The sequence below is a fragment of the Prinia subflava genome, chromosome 2, assembly GCF_021018805.1.
Source record: "Prinia subflava isolate CZ2003 ecotype Zambia chromosome 2, Cam_Psub_1.2, whole genome shotgun sequence".
NCBI lineage: Eukaryota > Metazoa > Chordata > Aves > Passeriformes > Cisticolidae > Prinia > Prinia subflava.
Genome location: NC_086248.1, coordinates 105,726,415 through 105,744,356, shown reverse-complemented (window position 1 = coordinate 105,744,356; position 17,942 = coordinate 105,726,415). Strand labels below are relative to the sequence as shown.

Here is a 17,942-nt window from a genome sequence, read left to right as displayed (position 1 = left end):
GATTGGGAGGTGGGATGAGAAGGGAAACGTAGAGATTGAAAGAGAGAACTTGTTGGTCTTTGCAGAGAAATGGAAGATAAAAGCAGCAGTTACCTGAGGTCAGCTGATTTTCCCTGTTCTGGTGAAGTTATATCTTAGAAATGCTGTCTGGTTGATGGACGTACCAAGGCTGATTCTGCTCTTTGTGTACTGTGCACTGGAATACTCAATTAAAACTCCTCAGGCCCTTCTGATCTCAGGGTGGCTGTGAGGAGTTACTCAGGTGCTGAATAACCAGCAGATGATGCTGGGACACCAGTTGAAACTGCTTTTTCCTTCCTCTTTTGAGTAGCTCCTGTATTTCCATTCCTAGGAACACGGTATTACTTAGACTTGCAAACCTTCAGCAGTTTTGTTGCGATTGCCTTTGTTCAAAAGTTTGTGTCTGACACAATCACAGTTTGTTTTTTTCCTAAGGAAATGAGACTCCTAAAGTTGCTAATTCCTGTCTTTAAGCCTTTATATTGTATTCAAAATATTTGTGCTTTAATATTTGGATGCTTCAGAGTCAAAAGGTTGCAGGAAAGCAATCCATTTAGCAAGCTGTAATATTTATAAATACAAGAAGGTTAGAGTTTGATGTAGACTTAAAATGAACTGAGGTGTGTTATAGGATGGAGATGGTTGTCGTTATCTGTAATGCTCTAGAGGTGTGATGAGTGGGATCATCAAGGTAGCATTAAAGGCACTCAAGCACCTTAACCAGGCCATTAGAGAATTTTATTGCAGTCGAGTTTGGGGTTACAGATCTGGTTGTTCCTGGCATTTGAACAAGTGTTTCTAATTCCGAAGAATTAACTTTTTGTATTTTCCAGGACGTTCTGCAGTTGTGTTTCTCTTTGATTATGTGTATCTAGTCAGTATTCTCGGATGTTTTTCTGTTATGGAGACTGAGAGGTAGAAAGAAGACTTTTTCCTCACTGAAAAGTTGTAAGGAAGTTTGGACTTGTCAAGGATGGCACCAGGAAGGTCGGGAAGAGCTCTGGCGAATCAAAGGCAGTCATGAATTCTTTATAATAAAAAAAGTAATTCTAATAGGTGAAAGTAGAAACAGAATGGGAGATGCTGAATTCTGTGACTATCATCTTGCATGCTGTTGATCCTAAGCAAAAGAGACCCCCTGCTAATCACTGAAAACATCTCAATGCATTGAAAAAATGTGCTGGTTCTCTTTGGAACAATGATATTCACACAAAAAGCTATACATTTATATATATATATATAAACATACAGATTTCTTTCAAGATTAGTATTATTGCTCCTAATGCTGTTTTGTTTGGTGTATGGCTCATTTCCTCTGTTTATTCTGTATCAGTGACCAATTTCTGAGAATAATGTTCATTCTGCAAGTGATCTGGTCTTTCCCATGAGAAACTGATATCAGATGAGGCTTGGGGGAGGAGGGGGAGGGAGCACAATCCATATGCAACTGGACCTCGTCACAGTTTGGGATATGGAGAAGTGAGAGTTACAGATCTTAAAGAGTATTGTATTGTTTACTTTTGACTCTGTTATGTTGCTGAAAGTAGAGAAAGTATGCTTTTAAAGATGATTATTTTTGCTTGCCAACTGATTTTGTACTTGGTATGATAAGTGACCTTTGGATATAAGATATTCCCGGCAAGTCCAGCATGATGGTTGTCCTTGAGGTCTAATTACAGTGTGTTCCTCTAGCTCCCAAGTTCTTGCTAGAAATGCACTTAAGAGCTTAGCTTCCTTCGGTCACAGTTGTATTTCGAAATTGTATTGCCCCGTTCTTAGCAGTTGATTTGATTTTTCTCGTTTTCTGTCATTTTCTTAGTTTAGTCAATTTATTTGTAGGGTTTTTTCTGCGTTGGGGAGCTTGTGTTTGTAGCACTGTAACACACTTCTAGCAAATCACCCTTCTGTGAAAGATTAGGTAAATCACCCAAGTTTTCATTTAGAGCTAGCCAAGTAAAACAGGAGACTGGGGAAACAGCAAGGAAACTATCTTTTTTTTTTTTAATATGAAATGTTTTAAATTTTTCCTTTGACTATGGTGCGTTTTGGCTTCTCATCAGCTACTTGAATAAACAATTACACTTTAAGTCAGTCTAATTTTTTTCTTTTTAGGAATATCTGAAAACTTATACACTAGAAGATGTTAAATCAGTTTAGTTATGAGCTCAGCTTTTTGTTCTATGGTTTTACTGTGACAAAACCATCTTGTGACTGCTCATTGAGATGAGCCCTTGCAAGTACGTGGAAAGACCCCATTTCCTGCATTATATTGGTAGAATATATTTAGCTGGAATTTACCTGCATCCTAGTTTTCCTTCTTTCTGCTGGCTAGTTCTGTGTGTTTAAAGCCTTCAATATTGTGTTTGTTTGAGACTTTAGTGGTAATCACATCTTTGCTCGCAGATGAGCAATATTGGGGTGAAGTTGCTCCAGATGGGGCGGGGCAATTTTACAACTCCGCTTAAATGTGTTTACTTCTCCCAGCTCCACATTCCTCACACTTCCCAGCTTCCCCTGCTCACAAAGTGCTAGCCCGAGTATTCCATGGCTTACAAAGCCAACAAGAATGTGGGTAGTTTTCAGCTGGATTGGCCAGTTGGGTTTGTGCCCTTCCCACTCTGGCTCCCGGGGTTGCTGCGGGAATGCTGATGCTGTTTGAAATGCGTGGTTACAGATACCATTGTAGTGCAGGCTTGAACTGGGATATACTGGTTGTGAAATTGCATCTAGTGCAGGATGGAGGTGTTTGTGTGCAAGGAGGGTAAGAGGGGAAAGGAAGGACTGGTGGGTAGAAAGGTCTAAGAGGCATTAACTGAGAAGAAAGAGTTGGTAGAGCAAATTAAAGGAAGCAGAAGAAAGTGGAGCTCAGAGATGGGGAAGGAGAGCAGCATCTCTAACTTTGCTGCCTGGTGAGTGCCTGGAGAAAGAAGCAGCCACTGCAGACATGAAGGAGCTGAGCCTAGGATTGAAGTGCCACTGCTGAGACAGAAATTTGGAGATCCTGGAATGCCTGGCTGGAAAGCTCTGGAGCACGTATTATCAATGCTTATTCATGAGAGTACTCAGGCTGCTACTTTGATGAGGTTCAGAGGCTCTTAGAGGACACAAGGATAACTCAATGCATCCTGTGGGAATCACTGTCTTAGGTGTGAAATTAGGGAGAAGTCTTGTCTAACCAAATCAATTTGTAGGAAGGAGGCTTGGGGCAATAGAAGTTTTTTGAAAAGTTTGATGTGATTTTTACTGCTGGAGTTGAAACAGTGAAAGTGTGAGAAAGTGAGGAGGCAGCTGATTGAGGAGGTTCTGAGGCATGGCAGGATGCTGGAGTATGGGAGAGAATAAAGGACAAGGTTTTTTCTTAAGTGAATGAGTCTGGTTTAACTACTGGCCCACTCAAGGCAGAAGAGAACTAATTTCAAGGGAGAGGCAGACATCATCATTTGGAAGTGAAATCGTGCAGCAAGGAAGTTCTTACGAACTGGCAGAAATCAGCAAATGTCCAGCAATGACAATGAGTGTGTTTGTTCCTATTGCTTTTCCACCTGTACTTTTTTCAATTAAAAAAATCTTCAGATTGCTTCAGAACCAATTGTATCTGTACTTCGAGCTACATGTGCCCCTAAACAGAGGTGCTGTAAATCAAGAGTATCCACAGAGCTGACACTCAGAGCAACTCAAAGGCCTAAGATTGAAATTTTGGTTGTGAGGACACAAATTAATTGAACAAGATAATTTCTGATAAGGAGCAAAAGAGAACTGGAGCTGAGGTCCAGAAGGAGAAGCCGCATGTGTCACTAACCCTTTTGGTAGTGGCACAGACTTAGCTAAGCTCCATGAAAAACTGCAGCCTCAGTGTGGTTCTTCCTGTTTGGAGCCTCCTGTCTTTTCAGGAATAAGCTCAACATTATTTCTAGGTATTTTCCCAAAGGGAAATCATGTCTGTAGCCACTGTATTAATTAGCAGTGATTAATAAACAAGACCAGTAGAGGTTGGTCAGTGTGTGAGATGTAGAATACATGAACAGGAAAATAACAGGTTCTCCAACTTGTGCAAATACCTCCCTATTTTTTGACCTGGGGCATTACTTTCAGTATTTCCATAACTTCTCTATTCCGTCTTCTTTACATGGCAGTTGTAGCTTTTAAGGAGCCAGTTTGCTTAACTTTCAGTTCTTTATAATCTCAAAGAGGGAAATTTAGGAGTGATTGAAACTTTAGCAATGAAAAGGCTGCTCTGGCAGTTGGAGTTACTGTCCTGCTTGTTAGAGCTGGATGATGTGGGGATGAGGGAAGTGTTAGGAGTGTATGTGTAAGATCCTACAGGGTAAAATCAGCTTTCTTGCTGCTAAATTGCCAACAATGTTTTGCCAAGTTAGAGGGAATTCATCTTAGTGAAACAATGCTCACAAAATTGGGAAAACAGAGGTTTTATGAACCTTTGATGCTGGGCAGGGTTTTTTTTATTTTTTATTTTTTTTAGATACTGTCTATAACTAAGGATCTGTCTTTTGTGGTAAGCTTAACCTAAATTGTGTGATGGAGTTCTTGGTTTCTTCAGTGCTGTGCTTTGGCGTTCAGAAAGCCAACTGTCATGGTAATTTGTGGTGTTTAAAATAAAAGGTGATATTGAGCGATACCCATCTTTTAGTCTGCTTCTCCATCTTGAGCTTTGTCCAGTGTTGTGTAGGATCTTCAAAGCCTTATAGGAATGAGAAAGAAAAGTGGTTTTTAAAGTTGGATGGTATCCTGTTCAGAGGCTGCTTTTTGGATGTTCTCATATTCGTATGTATGGATATGTATGAAAAGGTGGATGTATGTGCATACGTGATGTCCTTATTTCAAAGAAGTCATAAGTATTCAGTGTGATTAGTCTGTGAAGTGGTTTTCTTCTGAACTTTGCTTTCTGATCCATGCCCACAGACTTTCATTAGCTTTAGTTTTTGGAAACCTGTATGGATGGATCACACAGGTGATCCATGTGCAAGGCTGAGGTTGGAGAGGAGGTTGAGCAGGGGTGCTGAAGAGCTCGCTGCTGTTCCAGAACCTTTCCAACAAAGTTTGCTTGTGAAGTGGATTTGTGAGTGTGTAATACTTGAAATTTCATGTGAAGTGTGGAGATGAAAACTTGGCTGTGTTATAAATGCAAAGATCCGCTTAAAAGGAATGCTGACCTTGATTTGTATAGCAATTAGATAATTGTACAGATGTTTGGAAATTGAGGACAAGGAGGAAGCAAGAATTGTGTGCTGGTAGCTGGGGAAAGGTGTGTGGCCAGGAGGCAGAATCCAGTGCCCTGGGCTGTAATCTGGTGCTGTGTGAGTGGAGCTGTGAACCTGCTGATGTTTGCCTTATTTGAGTGTAGAAGCATTTTTAGAGTGAGACATTTGATAATCCCTCAGTGAAGTGTTTGGGGTTTGAACCCAGTACAGAACTGTTCTGGTTTCCTCTGTAATAAATGTGGTAAGCCTTTATCATTTTGCCAGTTAGTGATTCATTATGGTTAGATGTCATGATAGATGTGTCTATATTTGAAAGCAATAATCATCAGTTCAGTCTGAAATAACCTTATATGTACACAGCACATTGTTCTTACTTTGATAGTTTTATTGTGGTTTGGGTTTTGTTTGTTTGCTTGTTTTCCCCAGTCTTTATCTGATCAGGAAAAGGAAGCTGAGGTCTCAGGGTCATCCCAAAATGCAGACATTTAAAAACCTGGGGGAGAAAAATGCCAGCAAAACAAAAAAACCAAACCCAAGGCATCTAGTTAATGAGTAAAGTTGTTGAAAGTTCATACTTGAAAGTGCTCTTCAATCAGGAGTTCCCAGTAAAGCTTATGAGGAATATTTCATAAAAATAGGATTACAAGAAGGCTGTGTTCTCAATCACAAACTTCTGCAGCAGTATTCAAGAACATTGTGCGGTTTTGAGTTTTCAAGTTACTTACATCTAAACCTTTGTTAATCAAATCTAGATATTTTTACTTCAGTAAAGTATTTCTTTTTTGTGCTATCAAAGGTAATTTCTAATAAAAATAGAACAATTGCACACTAGGTTTCTTTCTTCCTAATGTATTTATGTTTTTGTTTTCTTTAGTATCAGACATTGAAGGTGGTGATACTTTGCAGCTCAGAAAGGAACATGCCCTCAAGATATTTGCTTACATCAATTCATGGACGCAAAGGTAATTTTGGATTGAGTTTGAATGCTGAGGATGCTGGATCTCAACAGCAGTTTTCCCTTTTAAAAATACAAAATAAGAGAGTGATTAGAATTAGCAAATTATTAATGTGTAGCTAAGTGATACCTGGAGAATACAGACTGTTCTACTACTTAGAAAATGGAAACAAACTCGTTACCCAGTGCATTTTGGGCAAAGCATATTTTGAGTGCGTTTGGCATTCTGGGTGCTGTAATAATTGTGTAGAAAACAAACAGCTCTATTGTGGTGACAAACAATGTGTCTTGCTGCTTTAGCATGAAATTTTGTGAGCATCTTCTGCCAAGACAGGGTGTAGGGTAAGAAGAGTTTAAGAAAAGGTGACTGAATGGACCCATCATGTTGAATTTTTTCTGCGTGTTCTAATACTCTGAGTCAAGGTGATGAAGGATTGCAGCCCATAGCTACTAAATTGATAAGGAAAATGCTTTGCACATTTTTGTCTTAAATCAACTACATTATTCCTTTTAATCTAGTATTTAAATTACTGTTGTTTTGACCTTGTTTCTTTAAAGTAATGATGTCATTACATTATGATGTAGTGATGTATTACTTCACAGCTACTTATTTTTTTCCAGCACAAGGAAATATATTACTTTTTAGAAAGAACCTACAGTGAAGATGTTTGGAATTTAGTGTTCAGCCGTAGTTTTAAGACCAAACTGAATCCACCGAACCATAAGAAATATTGGGAAAAGCATAGAGAATAAATTGGAAAACATTAGTTGGGTATTTAGAAGACCTTTTTTTTTTTTTGAAAACAAAATGGAATGTCACATTTTGGATACCTGTGAAAGCAGGAAACTTCCTCTTCGTCATTTTGCCCGAAAATTATAAGCCAAGTTCATTTTCTTCTGCCATGTGCTTTTAGACACAGAGAAGGAATTTTTAAATCAAAATACACAGCAGGCACAGAAACCAGACTCCTGACATTTCTTGACAGATCCTAGATGCCAAGTTTGTCAGAGAACAATTGCAGCCCAGTTTTCCAGGTCATCATCTGTTCAGAGTTTTGTTCTGTTCTACAGCTTGACAAATGCAACCTGAAGAAAAAAAAAAGGACTGGATAATATTTAACTCTTTATTTTCTTCTGGTTTCCTTGTTACCTTCTGTATGTAGTGGTTTCATACTGGAAGAGCCTAGAGAGCAGTCCTTAAGCTGGTTCAAGGAGACTCTAACAAAGAGGCCACAGGAAGAAGTTTTACTTGACATTTTAATTAATGTCCTGTCTCTACTCTGCCAAACGGGCTTTTGAGAGTTCTACTCGTTTTGAGTTTGAGACCTTCCTTAAGAACTACCTTTTATTTTGTTGCCTGTAGTTTAAATCTCTGCTTTCCTTCAGAAGATCACTTGGTGACTTGTCCTAAAGAGCATCTTTTTCTTCCATCTGCATGTAGTGTTTCCATCTTAGTTTTCTTCTGGAAATTATTACATTCAGAGAAGTAGTATGCTCATTTTTTTATTGATCAAGTTTTGGTGGAGCTCTTCTTTGTGTGAGCTCCACATTCCAACAGAGGAAGACTTGGAGGTTTTGCACATACCTCTGTCTTGGAAGAGAATTCTCCAGTATGTGAGAAGTCGTCACCAGACTATTTTCATTGTTATTGAGGATGATTTGTTGCTCTCAAATGGGGCAGTAATTTTTAGGCATGAGTGATAGGCCTTTTAAACATAATTTTCCCCCAGGATAAATGCTTGAGGATACACTGGGTTTTGCCTGCAGTCCCTTGTTGTCATTTGTTAACATGAAAATACACTTACAAGTAAACGACAAGAATATTTTTCACGTGGGTTAAGGCATACTCCATTTACACAAGATTAAAGGGATTTTTCTTCCTGCACAATTGCAACAAAGCGGTTTAGATGCTTCAGTCACTGTATCTGTGCTGGAATTAGGGAATCCTGAATGTTGCCTTTTTGTCTAACCCACTGGAAAAAAAAATCTGTATTTAGAAAGTATGTGCTTTAATAGCTGTAGGTCAAGGGCATGTTTGTGTTCCATCAAGAGAGGCAGCACCCTCTACCTATCATAGCTGTGGGTTCTCTTGATTTTTTTCCCCCTAAAAATTATAATTTATTAATCCCAGTCTCTAAATGCTGTATTTGCAGAAAAAGATGAATTGCTACACACTAATGATTTCTTGCCTTATCTTTTGTCTACTGATTTCTTTTCAAAGTGGTACATGTGATTTTTGTATTATTTTAATATCTGAGAACTATGTTTGTGGACTGGAGTCCATTGTTCTCCGTCCAAGAGGAGATGGAGAGCACCTCTGCTGCAAGACAGCTCCCAGTTCATGCAGCAGTTATGTTGTGTAGTAGAGTTTGAGTCAGAAGAGCAGAGTCAATCTCCAGAGTCTGTCACAAGCATGGAGCCTTAATTTTGTTATCCAGTAAGTAAGGACACTGCAATGATGGCTTTCTTTGCTGTGTTCTCCAGGATTTAAATCCTTCTACAGGAATATCTTCCACCTTTTTTGTCAGAATGAGGGAGGTTGTTGTTTTATGGAATAAGCAGCTGTTCCCAGACAATGGGTTTAGGGTACCTGCCTCAGAGGTTTTGCACCCAGCATCTTTTTGGCATCCATAATTATCCTTGCCCACAACCAGAGTTACGTTAGAGCTTTTGAACATGATGATTTAATTGATTTTTTAATGATATTGTCAAAGGGATGGTGTAGAGTTTTCCCCCCTTGTTCTTTGCAGTTTACAGTGTGTCAGTAGATAAGCAGGGGAATAATCTCTGAGCCTGCCAAGTGAAGAAAGTACTGGAGATACTTGAGCTGCTTTTTCCTAGATGGATAAAGGATATCAATGTGCATGGGATCACCATCCAAATGCAGATAAAGGAAGTGAACTTAAATAGTCCATTAAAAATAAAATTACTTTGCAGCCCTGTTGATTGGAAAATAGCAATAACGAGTTCTTACACAGCTGACAAGAATGTCAGGATGATTTATTACAGTAAAGGGCAATAGAGAAAAGCAGATGAGGAAATGGGGTCAGAAACATACTGCAAAACATGACTTCTTCAGTAGCACAGTGACCTTGCCCACAAGACTTTTCTGTATTTTACTTGCTGGAGCAGCTGCTAAATGATAACAAGGACTTCATAGTTTTGGTAAGCATTTAGAAATAATGGGATGTTCTCAAGGCTTAAGGAGGGTTCTGTGACTCCCACTTGCTGCTGGGTAGAGTCTGTTTCATTTGGATTTCCTTTATTTAATGTTTCTGTCAAATAACTTGTTGTTTAAAATGTTTTAATGTGAAGAGTTTTCTTGGTTAAGTACCTGCCTGATTTTAACTAGGAATTTTTATTTTTATTTTTTTCTGTTTTCTTACAGACAATGTTTGTGCTGTTTCAAGGAGTATAAACATCTGGAGATCTTTAACCAAGTAGTTTGTGCGCTTATTAGCTTAGTGATTGCCCAAGTCCAAGCTCTGCGGGACCAGCTCTGTAAACATTGCACTATTAATATAGATTCAACATGGCCAGAGCAGAGTAATCATGCTGATGAGCCCCTGAATGTAGAAAGAGAGTCTCCCGAGGAAGAGAATGGAGAGCGACAAAAACCTCTAGAGAAAAAGTTTGATTCTGCAAGAACTTGTGTCCTGAGCGAGGAGGAGCCCGCAAAGAACACGGATGCTTTTGGCTTGTGGAGTACTGATGAGAAGGAGAAGCTGCTGCTATGTGTGGCAAAAATCTTTCAGATTCAGTTTCCTCTGTACACAGCTTACAAGCATAATACTCACCCCACAATAGAGGTACATCTTCTCTTTGTGTCTGTCTTGAATTACTTGGTGCAAGGTTAATTGTTCTCATTAATGAGAGAGTGGTGCTTGTTGCTTCACTCAGGATGGGCACATTCAGCTCTCCTGCTGACTTCAGTAGAGCTTTTCAGAGAAACTTTCTAAATGGCACATACTCTTCCACTTTCTTTAAAATATGCTGAATTGTTATAGGTAATGTATTGATAAGTGTTGGCTGGAACTGTACACTGAATTACTGTGCTGTTTAAATAACAGGTAGGCAAAAAGGGGACTGTAGTGAAGCCTTTCTTCCAGAGGGTAATCCATTAATAATTTACCAATTTCTTTTCATTGTAATATGTGGTTGTAGAAGCAAAGCTTCGTGAACTAAACTTTGTGCAAGACCAAACTTGTTAGAACAGCTGATTAATTGACTGAAATAACTGAGCTCTACACAGGTTGCTTTGTTCCAGGGTGCTGATTTTTCTCTGGTATTTATTATGGCTGCCATTCACATTTTCCGTATTTTCCTCTTAAAAAAAAATGAATTCCAAAATCCTGCCATGTTTAATTCACAATTTCTGAAATAAATTTCATAGTGTTAGCATTTCCTAGTGGAGGCAACATAGTTGGCTTTTGATCCAACTTGTGGTAGTCTAATAACAAGTAGAGAGTTATTTTAGAATAATTGTATGCAAATTAGATGTACATTTCACTATATAGGAAAAGCTTCTATCCACCAAACTGCTGAGAAAGAGTGGAGAATTAAAGTGCAGATAAGCCACTCCTTTTATTTTATATTTAGAGAGTTGTGGGAGCTCACTGGAGCTTGGGTTGAAGTTTGCTTTATAAACTTAAGCCCAAAATGAGAAGATGCTGAATCAGATAGGGTGGTCACAACATCTGATCAGTTCTTATGGAATGAATGCTGCCCTACCTGACAAGAAATGGAGGTAAAAGCCTCTACACAGCAGGTTTCAGGTGGGCTGGATTTTGGTTCTTGTTCTTCTCCGAACCATATGGGCATAAGTTAACAGAGGTAGTTTCAAGTGTATCCGTATAGATATAAAGTGAATTGATTTATCTTTGCACTCCTGTGGGACATGTACTAGGACTGGCTTCAGAGGAATGTGGAATGAACACTTCTGGAACAGCTTTTCTGTGGACTATCACACTTGCTTCTTTTAAATTACTATTTCGTGTATTTTTTTTTCTCTTTGAATTTCACTTCCACATGATCAAAAGAAAATCTCCAGGTGCCTGATGGGATTTCTTTTTCCCTTGGTGTGCAGCCTTGGAGTGATTAGACCCAGATCTGTTGTAGGTTGCTGTACTGGGATGATGCCCAACACTCCAGACATACTAATGTATATATAATGTATGTATCATCTCTTGTACATCACTTGAATTATCAAATACATTGATTAGCTATCCTAAAAACATAAGGGGAAGCTGAAAAAGAAAACCGCTTTACTGAGGTACAGGCAGGTAAGGGATTTTTTTTTTACTTTCTGCTAGACTTTGTGTGTTTCCCGGTCTGGATTATGGAGGTGTGCCAGCCTGCCATATTTGGGTACCTTTGTTTTGCCGGGGGGGGTAGATTTTTTATTTTGCTTTTAAGAGGTCTCAGCATCAATAATTTTTCTTCCAAACTGATGTTTTCTGTGTCTGGGAAGCACTAGGATTCTGTTATTCTGCTGTTTTGATGTCAAAACTTTCTGCTCCCATGAGTGACTCGCCGAGGTTTAGCATTTAATTTTGGATTTCAGTCTAGAGCACATCCTAGCTGAACTGAGACAAGTTATTAGTCCCAGTAATAAGAGCACTTCTTGCTTTAAATCAGGCTTGGTTTCAGTCCTCAAGAGATCCTAAAATAAAAAAAAATCTCTGCTTAAGTGCATTAGTTGTACTTGTAAGTTAAACAGATCCCTGAGCAGCCTAAATCTGCCAAAAATTTGTTGGGAGAAGCTGGTGTAGCTCTCCCTCTCCCACTAAACTTCCTTTGCCTGGAACTAAACTAAATTTCCTTTGCCTGGAAAAAGGGAAATTTGCTGATCCAGAACAGACTCCAGTCTCCACTCTGACTGACTTCAGAAGTTCCTTGTTTTAGATTCTTGAGGTGAACTTTCACAGTTTCATGGAGTTATCACATCCATTAAGGTTTTGCCGTGCCTCGAGTGGCTTCTTAGGCTGCCATTTAAGAATTTCCAGTGTGAGGCTTTCCCACGGTAACAATTAGCAGTCAATATTTCCCTTGTCCTTTGCTCTGCAGATGCCTCCAAGGGCTTTGTTCTTAATGGCGGCAGACAAGTCTTGAAGTCTAATCCTCTTCTCAGCTGCTTGCCAAAGCCATTTTACATTGAACTATCTGGTGGAGAAGGAAAACATTCATGTGGAAGCAGGAGGTTTACCCTTTTTCAGGAGCTCATAAAGTTGGATGAAAAAGAGCAGCAAAGCAAAATTTGTTGGTGGTCAGAAAAGTGTCTCTACCTGTAGGATCATACAGATGTCTCTTTAAATGATACGAGCTAAGAATTGTTTGTGTCCCTTACAACATCTCTAAAGTGAGAGTGAAGACCACAACAGCCTGATTGGTGTCCAGAAGAGCCATGTACACACCTCTCTTGGAATTTATCAGCCTTTTTGGTGCCCACAGGGCTATTTGTGTCTCCTTTTCGTCCTGAACAAAATTAACTCAAAGTATTTTCTAATTTTTTTTTTTGAGAAATGTTCATACTTTGAAATTAACCTTTTTTTCTTTATGGGATGTTTTTATCCCTTGCATACAGGGTGGTTTATGACTGTACACCCTATAGTTTTCATACTTAGTGCAGCAAGTGAAATACCTGAAATGGGCATGTCAGAGGAAGAAAAAAGAACTTACAGAAGGAAGCTCCTAAAATCCTGTAGTGAAAGAAGCAACAATGTGAAGTGCACTCCTGAACTTTGTACTGTCTCAGAGGGAAGAATGAATCTGAAGGGAGTTACCTGACCATTTAACAGATCTTGACAGAGGATGAAATGAAGGAGGAAACAAAATCAGTTGTCTGTCTGTAGCTGCAGTCCCTGACTGTTTGGGGTCTCGTGCTCTCTGCTTCTCCTTTTCCAGTAAATATTTTCTTGGAAGATGCATGTGCTTTCTGCCAAGGTTGTGTCCAGCTCAGACTTCAGCCAGTACATTTTATTATGGAATGTTTGGAAGGAACCTTAAAGCTCATCTCATTCCATTCCCCTGCCATGGGGACACCTTCCACTATCCCAGGTTGCTCCAAGCCCTGTCCAACCTGGGCACTTCCAGGGATGAGGCAGCCACAGCTTCTGTGGGCAACCTGTGCCAGGGCCTCAGCACCCTCACAGAGGAGAATTTCTTCCTAATCCCAAATCTAGCCCTGCCCTCTGGCAGTTTGAAGCTGTTCCCCCTTTTCTTTTTGCTGTGTGGCTTTGGGACAACACCATCCCTGCCTGCCGTTCTCCAAAGTCCCTCTCCAGCTTTTCTCCAGGTAAAGGTCCTGGAAAGCTGCTCTAGCTTCTCCAGAAGTGATGGTGGGTTTTAATGCCATATTAGATTCCCACGAGGAATTCTCTTATTTCCTCATAAATTTAAGCTTAAGGAGCTCTCAGGCTATTCTGTTTCCCATCTGCAAGAACAGAGGTCACATTTCCAGACTCAGTCTCTCAACTGCAGCTTTTCAGGACTTGTGCAACTGCCCTCAGTGAGTTTGGGATTTCTGCATTCTAAGAACTGCAGCTCACTTGACAACAAATCTGTTTTTTTCAAGAAAACTAATGAAATTTCTCACACCATTTCTGCAGTTTCCATGAGCAGAGCACTGAACACCTTTTGTTGCTGCTTAAAAACATACCACCTACTGCCTTCAAAGCTGTTTTAAAAATAACTGGTAGAGTATCACGAGTTCAGGCATGACTTAGAGTTCAGCAGAAGAAAAAAAGAAAAAGAAATGCTTAGCTATAATATGAGCATATTGAATAATTCAAAATGTTTGTATCACACTTAATCCATCCAAAATTACTTGCCTCCAGCATCCTCTGGTACAGTTCTAAGAAGCTTACTCCTACACAGCTATTTAAAATATATTCAGGAAATTTCATTTAAAAACTTAACTTTGTGTTAAAATTGCATTTGATTTGTGACTATCAATACTGGGTGTTTGGCATGGAGGGATGAGAAGAAGAGGAATGTGTGGCTTTACCTACAAGTACCCATGGCAATGTTGGGTTTTACAGCCGCTTTTATACCTTCAGTACCCTTTTGCCCCCAGCAATGTGCATGAAACCCACAATATGTTACAGCCCTGATAAGGAAACTTCCCACTCTCTACTGCCCAACAAGTGGATGTTGTGGACATCAAAAAGAAAAACTATTTTCCTAAACCATTTTAAGTTTAGTGCTTCTAGAAAATAGATTTCTTGTTGCTGACAGAGTGATAGGGTGATACCATTCCTTCCCCTTCTTCACTTAAATCACTCCTGTAAAAGTTTGACATTTATTTTGTACAATGTGCTTTGTTATATATAAAAAAGTAGTTGAAATTAAAGATCTTTAGTAGTTCCATATCAATTAATATTTTGACGTTTTAACCCTTTAAATCATCAAATGTAGGATCGTAGGATGGCCTGCAGTTCATGTAAATTCAGATGTTTGCATATATATCTTATCTTTATTAGAAATTGCATTCCAAAGTCCCTGGATTGGTTCTGTTCTGTATTTCTCAGGCTGGTGTGACAGACTATGCCCTTTGCCATATTCCTGTTGAAAAAACTGGTGATCTGAACATGGGTGGAATTGAAGAATAATCTGTTAATCCAGCCTTTGAGAGACACTGCTGAAATGTTCTCTTAAGTAAATTCGTGTATTTATATGTATTAACAGAGGTGAAAACAGAGGAAAAGTCTGTCTTACAGTGGAAAAATGGAGCAAAGCGTGAGCTTCTGTATTCCTCTGAATTAGGAATTTGAGGTTTTTTATTGTGGACTGTGATGCCTCGTAAATGGCAGTTGTTTTTTTATTCTATAAATGTGTTTTTATTGCTTGAGTTAATTAGATTTTTTTTTCTTTAAACAGGATATTTCTGCTCAAGAAAGCAATATATTAGGGGCGTTCTGTGATATGAATGTAAGTTGTCCACTTTTAAATAGGTGCACATTTCCTAGAAACTTAAAATAACCACATTCATTCCTCTGTATGGATTTGTGTTACAATTATGTAGCTTTTGAATTTCCTGTATGTCTGAATGATCTAGCATTGATTCTTCTCCTGCGTTTTGAACTTTTCTAGGATGTAGAAGTACCCTTGCACTTGCTTCGTTATGTTTGCCTGTTTTGTGGAAAAAATGGCCTTTCCCTCATGAAGGATTGTTTTGAGTATGGAACCCCTGAGACGCTGCCGTTTCTCATAGCACATGCATTTATCACAGTGGTGTCTAATGTGAGTATTCTCTTTCAACTCTTCCACTTGAACACAAAAAATGAAAGGAATCTGAGGTCTACAAGAACTCTGTGGGACTGGGGAGGGATTAAAAGACTGTAACTTTTCCAAGTTGGAATGAGGTTTATTCACACACTTCAGAGCATTTCATTATCCAAACCCTCTGCATCTCCTGGCAGCACACAAGCAGTTTTCCAAGTTGTACCTAGATAGGAAGATTGTAACAGCCCCCAAAGATACTTCAGAGAATGTTGTCAGAGGCCTTTTCTGTCCCTGAAATTGTGCCATGGAAGTGGTTTTAGTTTCTTCAGGGTATTTTAACTTCTTAGCTTTTCCCTGTGAGGCAAAAGCCTGTGGATTTCTTTTCTCTTCAGTTTCCTGTGGTTTTATACCATTATACACATTAGCAGCATGGAGGTAATCATTTTTATTCCCACTTGGTTTTAGAATGCATATCCTCCATCATTTCTGCACTTTGAAATCACAGGGATTTTTGACTGGCAGAAGTATGAATTGATTTTAGTGGAGATTTGAAGGAGATTGGTGATAAAAATAAAACCAAGTCCATGAAGAAGATTTATGAAGACTTAGTAGTGTAATGTCGGGGTAGAAGTTGTGACCTGTCTTGTGGATGGGCAAAAAGAAAACCAGAAGTTTGTTATGCCTTGTACAAAGTGAGTTTGACATGATTTTGACACATTTTGATATTTATAATCAGATCCTTCCTCCCACACATCTTCCCTCCTTCCTTGCTGCTGTTACTGCCCAGCCAGGAGGATGTTCTGAGGGAAGCAGTGATTGAAATCCAGCTGGTGTTGGGGGTCTGTATCCCACTCTCCTGATCCTTTAGTGTGGTGATTCCTGACTTGGCACGTCAGGGAGCAGATGGGCAAGGCCGTGATGTGCTCTGTTCTTTCCAGCCTGCCCCGGAGGGCTGGTGCAGCACCTCTCCATGTTTGGCTGTGAGATGTGTTCTCAATTTGTGAGATGCTTTCTCTGCTGGCCCTTCATGTGTGAGCTGATGAGTTCTTCATCTCCAGCTGCTGTTGGTGCAGTCCTCCTCAAACCATCTGCTGAAAATGTGTGTTCTTGGAGCTTACTCTGGTTCAGAAGGAAAATTCGGTCGTGGAACCAAACATTTCTGCAGTTTTGTTTTGTTTTTATTTTTTTTGTGAGAAGTGGCAAAAGTGCTTGAACAATCAGTTGCAGCTCCCTATCACACAGCATGTTTTTAAACCAGCGTTCTGACTGCAAATCCCATTTCCTGGGCATCCTATATCACTGCAACTGCCTTTCTTCTTTGTCCTTTTTGGAAGTCCTTATTTTTCTCCACATAAATTGTTTATTTCCTTTATTCTTAGTGATGTGCCCTATTCCAAAATACTGCTCAGCCAAGTTTCTCTTTTCAGATACTTACTTGGCAACTTTGCATTTCTCTTTGGTTCTAGTAGGTAACCCATTAAGCTGGCTCTTGCAGCAGTTTTAGATGAGTTCTATGGCTAAACCTGGCAGATAAAATGAAATTCAACCCAAACTATAACCAAAAGTACTGTTACTTCAGCCTCTTCCAGCATTTAGCTTTTCCCATTCAGCAAGGATCTTTCTTTTCAACTCTGTCTGGCTTTGCTGACAAATTGGTGTGAGCTGAGGAAAACTGTTTAAAAAATTGTATTTAGATTTTATTTTTATGTGTTGGTTCACTACAGAAAGTATAAGAAGATGTTCTACGTGTAATGTGCTTTATTCATCCACTTTGCTGCATTTGGTATCACTCTGTACTTGGAAGCACTGCTGCTGTCTTTGAAATACAGTGGATTTATTACAGCCAAACGAGGCAGCTAATCTTTTGGACAACATACATTTTACCTTGCCAATATTAAAAAAAATACATATTTCTCCACCTCTGTAACGATGCAAGAACTTAGGATTTTGATGTAATGTTTCTCTTTCCTGTTTGTTTTTTTATATAATTTAACTGTATAATTCATAGAACTTAGGTAAATATTAAGAAACGTTTCTGAATGTGAACCAATACACCAAACTCCACTAAAACGAAAAGAATCATTCACAAAACTGAAGATATTGGTGGTCTCAGCAAGAACTCTGCTAATCTGACTTGGTTTTATCCCAAAACATTTGATTTTATGGGATGTAGAGATACTTATTCCAATGATGCTCTGCAGTGTTAATTGGTAACTTGTTCCCAATGTGCAAAGCCAGCCCACAGTGTGTAGTAACCCTTAAATACATTTTCATAGCTGTAGTAACTCCTGAGAATGGCAGTTTTAAGTAGCCATTCTTGTAAAGATTCCTCGAAATATCCGTGCTGGAGTTGTTTTTCAAGTCTGTGAGATATAAGAGTTTTTTAGCTGCTGCCTTCTAGAAATTAATTATCTGTGGTAAAGAGCAAATAATAGAAAAAAAAGACTCGCTGAAACTTGGGAACAGAACAGATGCAGTGAATACTTTGTCTTAAAAGCAGGTGGAAGCAAAAAGTGATGTAATTT

General features: G+C 39.1%; 1 protein-coding gene across 8 annotated transcripts in view; it reads left to right on the top strand.

The window, feature by feature from the left end:
• Positions 1 to 17,942, top strand: part of USP34 (ubiquitin specific peptidase 34) — a 110,873-nt gene that overhangs the window by 12,595 nt on the left and 80,336 nt on the right. For all 8 annotated transcript variants that reach the window (XM_063391449.1, XM_063391446.1, XM_063391445.1 and 5 more), the window contains exons 2-5: positions 6,115 to 6,202; positions 9,584 to 10,004; positions 15,073 to 15,123; positions 15,286 to 15,435. In XM_063391449.1, coding sequence (XP_063247519.1) covers positions 6,115 to 6,202; positions 9,584 to 10,004; positions 15,073 to 15,123; positions 15,286 to 15,435 — 710 coding nt within the window. The remainder of the gene's footprint in view (positions 1 to 6,114; positions 6,203 to 9,583; positions 10,005 to 15,072; positions 15,124 to 15,285; positions 15,436 to 17,942) is intronic.